The sequence below is a fragment of the Eleutherodactylus coqui genome, chromosome 13 (genome assembly GCF_035609145.1).
Source record: "Eleutherodactylus coqui strain aEleCoq1 chromosome 13, aEleCoq1.hap1, whole genome shotgun sequence".
In the NCBI taxonomy this organism is placed as follows: domain Eukaryota; kingdom Metazoa; phylum Chordata; class Amphibia; order Anura; family Eleutherodactylidae; genus Eleutherodactylus; species Eleutherodactylus coqui.
In genome coordinates, this window is record NC_089849.1 from 120,770,530 (window position 1) to 120,782,786 (window position 12,257).

A 12,257-nucleotide genomic window follows, 5' to 3' on the forward strand; every position below is an offset into this window, starting at 1 on the left:
GGTTAGTGCAGGTGTTATAGAGAGATCGCTGGGGAATTGATGCTGCTGTGTTTGATGTCACCACTATAAATAACGAGTAACAGGAAGAAGGAAATAATTATTAAAGGGGTTGTCCCGCGCCGAAACGGGTTTTTTTTTTTTTCAACCCCCCCCCCCGTTCGGCGCGAGACAACCCCGATGCAGGGAGGTAAAGAAAGCTCACCGGAGCGCTTACCTGAATCCCCGCGCTCCGGTGACTTCTCTACTCACCGCTGAAGATGGCCTCTTCCTCCGTGGATCGCAGCTCTTCTGTGCGGTCCACTGCCGATTCCAGCCTCCTGATTGGCTGGAATCGGCACGTGACGGGGCGGAGCTACACGGAGCTACACGGAGCCCCATAGAAGACTGCAGAAGACCCGGACTGCGCAAGCGCGGCTAATTTGGCCATCGGAGGGCGAAAATTAGTCGGCACCATGGAGACGAGGACGCCAGCAACGGAACAGGTAAGTATAAAACTTTTTATAACTTCTGCATGGCTCATAATTAATGCACAATGTACATTACAAAGTGCATTAATATGGCCATGCAGAAGTGTACAGACCCACTTGCTGCCTCGGGACAACCCCTTTAAGGCTGGGTTCACAAGGGACGGATTTGCTGTGGAAAGTCTGTGCAGCAAATCCGCGGGCTTTGAAGCTGTGGCTCTCCCGCGGAAATCTCGCAACTTTTCGGGGGGCCAAGCCGCGAGATTTCTGTCCCGCGGGAACCCAGCCTTACCCTGCACGGACATATGAATGGCCACAGCCAGTGACATATCATCCTCTATGAGCCGAGTAGGCAGAAGAAACTATTTCTTTGTTGAGCTGATAGCTTTTTCACAGATGTGAAGCGTTTTTACCTGATAATCGCTTTGCATCTACAGGTAAATCGCCCGTTCATGAGCTCAATATCGTGCTCACCTGTGTGTAGGTAGCCTAATGGAGAGGCCAGCTGGGGTGTTTTACACAGGCTGAATATCGCTCAAGTAACCGTTCAAAGTGCGATTGCAGGCAGGGGCGTAACTATAGAGGGTGCAGTGGATGCGCATGCACCCGGGCCCAGGAGCCTTAGGGGGCCCAAAAGGCCTCTCTTCTCCATATAGGGAGCCCAGTACTATGAATAAAGCATTATAGTTGGGGCCCTGTTACAGGTTTTGCATTGGGGCCCAGAAGCTTCAAGTTATATCTCTGTGCAGCATGGTTTAGGTATGGGTACGGGTACAGATAGAGGGGGGGCCCCAGCTCACCTTTTGCATCAGGGCCCCTGAGCCTTTAGTTACACGCCTGATTACAGGCAACTGTCCTTCCATGTGAACATGAGAATTGCGCAGTTGTCGGAGAAGCTTGGTTGTTAACTTGCCTAAACACCAAGTGACTGTCGACTCATCTAAACAGGCAGTCAATTATCTATGAATCACTGCCTGTTCACAGTGAATGGAGGCGGCCGGGCGGAGGAGGTCTCCGGAGGACTCCGCCCCCATTCACTGAGCGGTCAGCGCTCCTGTGTGAGAGCAGAAATCACTAAAAAAGGGAATATACAGAAAGTGTCCGTATACTTACCAAAGTCCTGATACAAGAGGGCAGGTAGAAGCACCACAACCCTCAGCATGCAGACCGGTAAGAGCATTGGCCGAAAATAGCGACCATGTGAAGCACTGGATTCCAATACATTCATTCACAGGGGCGATTTTCGAGCGCGTGAAAAAAAATCCCACTGTTAAAGCATCAAATTGCCGACCGTTTTCAACCGCCGATTTTTCATGCTGCGTCAGAATATAGGTTTGAGCTATCGTTTGACGAAAATCACTGGAGGCTCCCATGAGAGCTGAAAAAAATGGGTATGGGGAGGGAGTTTAGCTGCGTCTGGCGCTCGGTAAAGAAGACAGCTGCCTCTATTTAAGCATTAGAAGTCATTCCGAGGATTTCTGCCGACTGATGGAATTCCGCGCTGCAGCGTTTTTTCCCCATGATACACACATGTGAAGGGAAGAGAAAACATTAATTAATCGGGGGACTCAATCGTGGCGTTTCTTCAGTGATGCAATTTTTGTCTGCGGTGCGGCCGGCATAAAGTCGCAGCGCTCATGTGAATGAGGCCTTATACAGAGGGGCTTAGTGCCATGCAGGCTTACACCCTATTAATAACGCCGCAGTTCAAGCCAGCGAGCTGCCCTGCCCCCGCAGGTGACCCCCACTGGCACTGTGCGAGAGCAGACGAGAAATAATTGAGACGGCTGTCGGGCGCATCAACAACCCACGGTGATCCCAAGCAGAAGAAGACTTACTGTGACATCTGTAGGGCGTCGTTCACATAGGTGTGTATGATGGGCAGCAGGTCATACACCCCACTCACCAGGAAGGCTCCTGTTCATGAAATACGTCACAGCGCAGGTTAACCAACAGCTAACAAGATATATAATCTACATAAACAGGCGGGTCACTATGGAAACACATGACTTATTTTGTTCTGATTCAATGTAATATATTTATGACAGTACAATAGTGAGCGCAGCTCTGGAGTATAATACAAGTGGAACCCAGAATCAGTATAGGATAAATAATACTGTTTAATGTATTTATATGTAAACTGAAACACAGTGGACATATGTATCTTAAATTAAGACTGACCTTTAATATCTGGCGTCACCCCATACTCTATCCAGTCAGTGCAGAGGGCAATGGCTACAAGGTGGGCTCCAGCAGAATGACCACATAAGTAGACCCCACTGCAGAGCAAAATGTAGGACACAACATAGTGCATCAGAAAAGATGAGGACAGAAGTAGACCTTCTAGTAGATGCAGGACAGTGCAGTGACTATATATATGTATGAGGGTGGCAGGGTCTTCTGGCTTCTGAATGCTGTGCGGATTCTCTATATAATACATCCTTATAGGGGGCTTCTCTTGGTTACAGATCTATAAATCCCTTCAAACATCTATAGTCAGAGTTTATTAGAGCCATCGCATTGAATGGCTGTTATTGGTTCATCGAGCGCTACAGTGATTGGTTCTCGAGTGCCGCAGCTCAGCCAATCAGAGCCAACGCTTGATGAACTAATCACAGCCATTCAATGGCTGTGATTAGTACATCAAGCGCTGGTTCTGATTGGCTGAGTGCCATGCCTGAAGACAACTGGCTAGGACTGGGAAGAAGACACAGCAGAGCTAACAGCACTTCTTGGGAGATGTATGTGTTTTATTTTCAAGGTAGGGCTTATATTTCAAAATATAATACGATGCGATATTGCTGCAATTTTCTTGCAGTGATACCATGTTGCCTGTGTGAAACAGGCCTTAGTCCAAAACACTACATGCTACATTGCCTGCCCAGTGCTGCCCATGTGAGCAGCATTGTCCAGTTAGTGCAGCATGTAGTGTCTTAGACTACTGATGTATACTGGGGCTGCATTCAGACGAACGTATATCGGCTCGGTTTTCACGCCGAGCCAATATACGTTTCTCCTCATGTGCAGGGGGGGGGGAGGATGGAAGAGCCAGGAGCAGGAACTGAGCTCCCGCCCCCTCTCTGCCTGCTCTCCGCCCCTCTGCACTATTTGCAATGAAAGGAGGTGGGACAGGGCGGGGCTAAGTTTTGAGAATTAGCCCCGCCCCCATTCCACCTCTCCTCATTGCAAATAGTGCAGAGGGGCGGAGAGGAGGCAGAGAGGGGGCGGGAGCTCAGAGCACTGCTCCTGGCTCTTCCAGCCCCCCCCCCTCCTGCAGAGAGAGACGACGTATATCGGCTGGGCGTGAAAACCGAGCCGATATACGGTCGTCTGAATCCGGCCTAATGCACATAGTGCACCAGGTAGTCAGAAAAGCGCTGCATTCATCTTTGTTTGTCCAGTCCTGGAGGGTCACTTTAACTTATAAAACCCCTTTAATCTGTATGCAGGAGCTCCCTCTAGTGGTGCCAGAATTTTATCATCTAACTCTCGGGCATGCTGAAGATATGGAGCTCTGTGTCAGAAAAATGGAGCTCTGACGGCTATTAAAATATTTTATTAAATAATGGGCCAGGAGTACTGTTTCCGTAACAATAATGGAAGTCAATAGGAGTGAAGCAAACAGAGTAGAACAGGGAGCCACAGAAATAACATAGTTCACTGTACAACGCTGTTTCTATAACTCCCATTAACTTATATTGTTACGGAAACAGTGTCCTGCAAGGTGCTAGGCTTCTTATATTCTTATAAGACTATTATGGAGATGGAAATACCCATTTAAGCTTCCATAGGATTGTCTAAATTTGATGCAATACTAGCAAACCATCTCTGAGGCTTCATTCACACGAGTGCGACCACTTTCGGCCAGCCGTGCCACGGCCACAGCGCGGCCGAAAATTGCGTGAACGAGAGGCAGCTGTGACCAAGGGACGGCTGGAAGTCCCATTTTAACACCTGTTCAGAAGGCTGAGGTTGTGGCGCATATACGCCGCAGCCCCGGGATACCGTCAGCTGGGGGGTTGGGAGTTTAGCTCTAAACTCACACCCGCTTCCCACCCCCTCTCTGCCCTTGCTGGCCTACGACCAGGAGAGGGGGCAGGAGCTTAGTAGAGCCAGTCCCTCCCCCTCTCTGCTCCAGCCTACGGGAGCTTCTGGCAAGAGGAGGGCACGGGACTTTAGCACACTAGCTGCCACCCCGTCCCGCCCCCTCCCATTGCAGACAGCCGGCAAGGGGCAGAGAGGGGAAGGGAGTTTAGCAGTCACGCTGCTAATGTCCCTCCCACCTCCACTCTCCGGCTGCTGTCATAGGCTCCCATAGGAGTCTATGGCAGTGGCCGCCGTACTCTGGCTAAAGATAGTTCCAGAACTATCTTTTGTGGCCAGCATAAAAACGTTCGGCCGGAATGCGTTATCTTTGCCGGACGGACGTTTTTACGCATCGGGAATACGCCCATCTGAACTGATGCATTGGAAACCAATGCATCAGATGGGTAGTGTATATCGGCTGGCCGTGAAAACGGGGCTGATACACGCTCGTGTGAAAGAGCCCTTAGACTTATTAATTCTGTATAGGTTTTCACTTGCTTACTGTAAAAAGGAACCATTCACTGACAGCAAGCAGAGACCATGAAATGGGGATAATTTAAAGCACACATTTTCAAAAAATGTGCAATCTCTTATGCTACTGCACCCTTATATGCATCAACTGAAGCATGCATTCCCAGCAGTAAGTGTAGATATGTAGTGCTGTAGGCCTGGTGAGGCATATTCAATTCTGCCATACTAGTAGCTGCAGTGCCACCTTGTGTCAAAGGCAAGTAGTGCAAGATCAAGAACTGAACCCAGAAAAATACTATGAACATGTTTTACTTGATAAATACAAACTGATTCTGCCAGGTAAATAGTTCAACTACATTGTGACAAAAAGTGTCTTCATTACCCTATGTCACTGCAACATTTCTAGCTATACAGTATAACCGCTCCTATATCAGCTATAGCTACTAGCGTGTAGACTTACGAATTCTGTGGGTAAAGCCCAAGCACTGCGGCAATGCTGCATCTGACCTGTGATACGATGAGATCCATGTCACCTGAAATAATGAATGTGAAGCATTACCACCCATGCTTTACACTACAGCTGTTCTTGATCAATCTAACTCTGTGTATAAGCACATGCTCAGCAGCACTTTGGTGCAGAATGATAAACAAGTGCCATGAAACTCTTCCACAAAGACCAAAGCGGGCTATACATTTTAGAGTAATGTTGGCTAAAGCCCCTAATTTTAGCTGGATTGGCCAACCATCTAGTATATAGGGCGCCTCCTGGCATACGTTGGGGAAGAGAAGGATTGGGCTGTTGGATTTCAACATGCCCAATCCTTTTGTTCTTACGGACATTTGCTAGAGGTGACAGTTATGTAAGGGCCTTTTTACACCGGTTAATATTGGCGTTTGATGAGCGCTGATCATCAAGATTGCCAGTCGTTCACTTGTCCTTTTACACAGGCCTCTTCAAACGATCGTTCATCCCCCCTGCACTCTCATCCCTGTCAGCAGCACATCCTGCGCTCACATGAGGAGATGTGCTGCTGACAACAATGATATTTCTGCCTGCACAAAAGTAGCGATCAGCCTATGAACTAGTGTTTGCTCATTTGTTGGCTGATCGCAGCCTTGATCACACAGGGTAGCGATTAGAAGAGCAAGCATTCAAAGGAAGGCTTGTTCACGATCATTAGTCCATGTAAACGGGTCTTAAATGTATGGCCAGCTGAAAGGGGTTGTCCAATTGTAAATGACTGATGTCTTATCCTCAGGATAGGTCATCAATAGTAGATGAACCAGAGTCTGTCGCCTGGGACCTCCACCGATTAACTGTTCTCTGGGTCGATGTGCTCGTTTACTGAGCTCATTGCAGCAGGAAGCTGACAGCTCAGTTCTTCCTCTAGCGGCCTGGATTGAAATTACAGGCCACAAACCCATTGAAGTCAGTGGCCTGTAATACAAAATCTGGCCACTGCAGTGAGAATGGAGCTGCTTACTTCCTGCTGAAATCAACTAGGTGCAGAATCACAGCAACCCAGAGAACTGGTGATTGGCAGGGCTCCCAGATGACAGACCACTGCCAGTCTACAATTGATGACCTATCCTGAGGATAAGCCATCAATAGTTTATAACTGGACAAACCCTTTAAAACATGTGGCTTGCATAGTTGTAAAATGACTATGTTAGCCACAGACATTGTACATTAACCATGAAAGATGCCACCCCCTCAGTGCATCCAGATGACAAGCTACCAAGACAGATTTGTTAGTTTAGATTAGTATGAGACTCCGTGGGCACTTTATGCCATTACCTGGACAATGGAAGTAAAGTTTCTATTATTCTGTTCTGACTAGTTATTCTCACCTTTTGGAGCAATGTCATAATCCATCACCATCATAGCGATCCCATGAGACACAAGTGGAAGAACCATGAAGCCAGACTCCTCTTTGCTGAAAGAAAATGACCATAGTTATAGGACGTAGTACTTTAAGGGGTTAAGAGAAGTTGGGGGAGCCCAAGATAAACTTTTGCACCAGGGCCCATTTGCCTTTAGCTACGCCCCTGCTTAACAGCAGTACTACTCCAATCAAATGAAGAGGAGAACCCCTCCTGGTAAGAAGTGCTCATTAGAATCCCCTTCCTGTCCAGATTATTATGGATCAAGCAGGAATCTATGAGAACAGACGATGAATGTGTACATAGGTATCTCTCTATACATTTGGAGATATTAGTGGATGCACCCCGGGGAAACAAGACTGTGGTCTCCAGATAACAATATGGATACTGAACTGCGAGTGCTGATCTTGTGGGAGGTCCGGGCTGAGCATTGCATATTGGAAGGAGCAGGTTCCTCTAGTAGCACAGAGTATTTCAGGAGAGGAGCGTGCTGATCTAGGGGGAAACGATAACGGGAGCAATGTCAGGATGTTAGGAGGAGGACAGAGACAGAGGGAAATCAGACTGACAGTTGGGCTAGGTGCACACTAGCCACAACAGTGGGTTGCACTTGAGACACTTGGCGCAAGTCACATCAGACCGCACACAGACACAGTCCGCGTGCTGTCCCATATACACGGACACAGCGCAATGAAGTGCATGGGCATGCTCTATTTCTCAGCCAAGAAAATAAGGGAGATGGAACAATACCTCTGCAGCGCCACCTATTGGATGGCAGCATTCCTTCAAATCAATGTCTGACCCTTCATACAGGTCAAGGATTGATTCGAAGGAATGCTGACATCCAATAGGTGGCGCTGCAGAGGTATTGTTCCATCTTCCTTATTTGCATATTACCCAGAGGAGCATGGATGGTCTTATAAGTCTCCTCACTCACCTTCTTGATACTCTCCCTAAGGCGACATGATAACTCTCCCAACCCTCACCCAAGAAAAAGACAGGAATAGGACATGCCATCGGGTTTTTTCCACATTGACCATCAATTTGTGTAAAACAAAAATGTCCGTATCTATAGCCCCATAAGGGTTTAATGGGCCACCTGCTGTCTGTGGAATTACACTGGGAGCACACAGCCCCAAAAGAGGCCATACACAGTGGAAGAAACAGAGTATTTCAGGAGCGGGGTGTGTTAGTCTGCTGTAGTCCATTCATGTGATGTTAGAGAGAACAGCAGTTCATGTAACCAGCGGAGGAGTCATGATGTGAGGAGGGGAATGGAGATAAATGGTGGGGGCCAAAGACAGGAAGTCACATAGCGGAAGGACAGGATCTTCCCAGAAGCACACGGAACAGGGAGGAGGGGGGATGTTTCAGTTTTTTGCATTGAAAAGTAACTATTTATATAAGTATACAAATATAAAAAACATACATAAAAGAAAGAGACAGTGTCCATTCTATCGGCTGCACATGGTTAACGGTATCTGTAACCATAATGATAGATACATATAAAGATATGACTGTCTTATATAATGAAATACCTATACGACACCACACACATGGCTTACCCTGTAAACCGCACCCTAACGCATGTTTCATCCAAATATTTTATCTTTTCTTATGTATTTTTTTTTCTATTTGTAAGTTTGTAATTGTATGTAATAAAATATGTTATTTCTATTGTAGTAAGGATGGGGGGCCTGGGGAAACCGAAAGAGCGCCTGATGAGGCCTAAGTAGACTGACAGAGGGCCTGATGAGGCTGGGGCCTGGGTAGACCAACAGAAGGCCTGATGAGGTCGGGTGCCTACACTACATTAAAAAAAAAGGAATACATCACCTAGAAGTCTCGTCCAGGTCCCTCCCGCTGCTCCCCTGAGTTCCGGGTGGTTCCTGCAGTCCTAGAAGCCCATACAACATCACTTTCTGGTGACGGGATTCATAAATCCCGCCTCCAGGAAGCAATGGTTGTGATTGGTTCTTTGACCGATGGCTGCGATTGGCTGAGTGCCCACTCAGCCAGTCACATCCAACGCTGTGTGGAGGCAGGGTTTATGAATTGGCTGAGCCGCGGCCATTGTTCACCACCTCTCAGCCAATTCATACAGTCAATGGAGGAAGCGATGGCTGTAATTGGCTGAGTGAGTGCTCAGCCAATCACAGCCATCGCTGTTTGGAGGCGGGATTTTTGAATCGGCTGAGGGACCTGACAGAATGTAAAGCACCTGTGACAGTAGTAACACTAGTGGAACTACCCGTACCAGATCAGTGTTAGAGTTTATTGTGGGATCTTTTGAATGTGCTGCAGGGTCTATCCACTATTAAACAGTACTGTATGTAAACTGATGAAACCCAGACACCAGGAGTACAAAAAGAAGGAGCTATTCCACTGCGTACAAGAAAGGAATCGTGGAGGACTCCTAGGGCAAAAATCTTGCTGCTTACTGCAAAGAAAAGATGCTGGATATCTGAATGGTCCGAAAATGGCGAGCAGAGTACGATGGCCTCAGCCAAGCGGCATGCAAGAGAAACGCTAAGAAGAGCAAGTGTGCATCAGGTCGGCAGCCATTATTTCCTAAGCTGGAAGGCCCCCGCCTTCTCTCATTGCAAATAGTGCAGAGTGGCGGAGAGGGGGTGGGAGCTCAGAGCACTGCTCCTGGCTCTTCCAGCATCCCTCCCCCTGCAGAGAGGGACGCCGTATATCGGCCAGCGTGAATACCCGGCCGATATACGGTCGTCTGAATAAGCCCTCCTATAATTTTCCCCCCAAAAGAGGCACTAGGTTTTATTTTCAGGGAGTGTCTTATAATCACCTAGCAGATGCCATCCGGGTCCAAATGATATACCAAGAAGCTTGCATTATTTAATGTGGTTAGAGTATTGATTATACTATGTATACCTCTGATAGTAAATATATTATGACTGCTGTTGCCATTTTTTGGTTCTGCTTCTATTGTAGGTTGCAGCCGTGGTTTAACATGCACCTGTATAGTTCTATTGGGAAGTGCTGACCGATTTTATCCTTTTTTTTTACCTGCATTGTGTAGATGACCTGACCCCTGCAAGAGTCAGATCCAAACACCCGGGTTGTGCCATCCTGATCCTGGCATGCCCTGCATCACCACCACCACCCCGTCCCCTCAAGCGCACACAGCACCATACACTTGCTAGTTATTGCTAGATCTCATGTTCTAATTTAAGAACATTATTTACTACATTAATAAAGCAGTTATCGATTAATAAGTGTTGAAGGGATATTCCAGGGCATTTTCATTTTTTCTATTGTTGACTGACAGGCTATGGTCAGCGCAGGAAGCGCATCACGCTGACCATAGCACAGTGGTCGGGTTTAGTATTGCAGGCACAGGTCTCACTGAATTTAGCAGGAGCTGCACCTGCAATACTAACCCGGGCTGCTGCGCTGACTGCAGTGACAGCATGACAGCAGCCCCAGTAATCAGCTGATCGGTGGAGATCACAACCTACAGATCCCCGCTAACCATCAATAAAAAAAAGTCACAGAATACCTCTTTAATACACTAGCGATCAACTGATAACTGCTTTATTAATGCATTAATAGCACGCTCTTAGTCAGAACATAAGATTTCATGATAACTAGTGAGACTTGGTGCCACGAGGGATTGTGGGATGGAGCATGGCATGGTGTAATGGCACAAGCAGATGTTTAGAGCCAGTCATATAATAATAATCTATAATAATAATAAATCTTTATTTGTATGGCGCCAACTTATTCCGCAGCTTTCAGGCATGGATAAATGCAAAACAATACAACAATTACAATGTGAGATACATTGGGTTAGACACAAATGGGTTGAGGTTGGTACAGGAGGTGCAGGGGGTGGGGAACACAGGCAATAGGAAATTTCATGTACAGATCATTTATTAGAAGACAAACAGGGTGGGGCACCATAGGGAGGGGCAGGGGGACTAGGTCAGGAGATTTGGTATGCTTCCCTGAAGAGGAGCTTTTTTAAGGCACGTCTGAAATTTCGTGCATCGGGAATTGTCCGGATTCCTTGGGGTAGAGCATTCCAGAGGATGGGTGCTGCTCTGGTGAAGTCCTGGAGGCGAGCATGTGAGGTTCGTATTACAGGGGTGTTTAGTCTGAGTGTGTTAGCCGATCAGAGTAAGCGGGCTGGGTGGTGTACTGACTGGAGGTAGGCGATGTATGGTGGCGCAGCGCCATGCAGAGCTTTGTGAGTGAGGTAGAGGAGTTTAAATTTAGTTCTGCAGTGAATGGGCAGCCAATGCAGTAACTGGCATAATGCAGAGGCGTCTGAGTAACGACTGGATAGAAAAATGAGCCTAGCTGCTGCATCACAAGCGTCTTTAGCGTGTCCGTGGTTAGGAACGGACGTAATCTTATATAATCTTAGTAAAGTTTCTCCATATTATTTCAGGAGAAGAGAGTGCTGATCTTGATGGGTTGGGAGTCACAAATTGAAAGGTTCTGTTAGCGAGCCACTATGCTGGCGTATCGGAGGACATTGCCACGTGTGGTATGAGCATGGCAGCACAGTCACATAATCACCACCGCTGCCATCTGTTAGGCCTTTACCTTAGGTACTGCCAGTATCCTCCATGGATGTAAACCAGTAATGGGAATTCTGAAATGGAAACATGGAGTGAATTACTATCTAGACCCAGCTATTCAGTATATCGGCTGCAGAAAGAATTCTCCTGATGATTTAAAGGGAATCTGTCATAAAGAATAAGGTCCAGCCAGCAGGTAGCATGTAACGGAGCAGGAGGAGTTGAGGAGTCCAATGGGCAGAGTAAGGCCGGCTTCACCGGTGGATTCCAATTGTGGAATCTGTGGCAAAATGCAGGCACTAAAAAGCATGCGAATTTGCTTTTTTGCTCGTATTTGCGGATACGCATTGTGTATTATGTGAGCAGAGGAAAAATCGCAGCATGCTGTATTTTGCCATGGATTCCACGCAGATGACCTCTATTAAATTCAATGGAGGCCGCTCGAGCCGCGGCGAGCCACAGCGGTCATAGATAATACAGAAAATTCAGGTACACAGGGGCCGATCGCTGGCCTCATAGCCGGAATCCACTACGGGCCTCCCGCATGCAGAGTCTGGTCCGCCCGTGTGGCCTAACTTCATCACTAACAGTCTTCTGTATATACAGATCAGTGAGCTGAAATGTTAATGAATGTAAATTAATCATATACGGGTTGTACTGATTTTTTCCCACAAGCCTGTATATCTTCTGCCCAACTACTCCTGCTACCTGGAGATGGCATCATGTTATATGTGACAGGTTCCCTTTACATGTACATTGTAAACGGGAGCATTTATAAAATACATATAAAGGGTTAACAAAG

The 12,257-nt window shown here is 47.2% G+C and overlaps 1 protein-coding gene across 1 annotated transcript in view; it reads right to left on the bottom strand.

Moving 5' to 3' along the window:
- AFMID (arylformamidase) overlaps window positions 1-12,257 on the bottom strand; it is a 32,622-nt gene that overhangs the window by 12,532 nt on the left and 7,833 nt on the right. The window contains exons 3-7 of the mRNA XM_066586299.1: window positions 11,481-11,529; window positions 6,873-6,958; window positions 5,482-5,554; window positions 2,646-2,743; window positions 2,303-2,381 (exon numbers count right to left, since the gene is read on the bottom strand). Of these exons, the coding sequence (XP_066442396.1) occupies window positions 2,303-2,381; window positions 2,646-2,743; window positions 5,482-5,554; window positions 6,873-6,958; window positions 11,481-11,529 (385 nt within the window). The remainder of the gene's footprint in view (window positions 1-2,302; window positions 2,382-2,645; window positions 2,744-5,481; window positions 5,555-6,872; window positions 6,959-11,480; window positions 11,530-12,257) is intronic.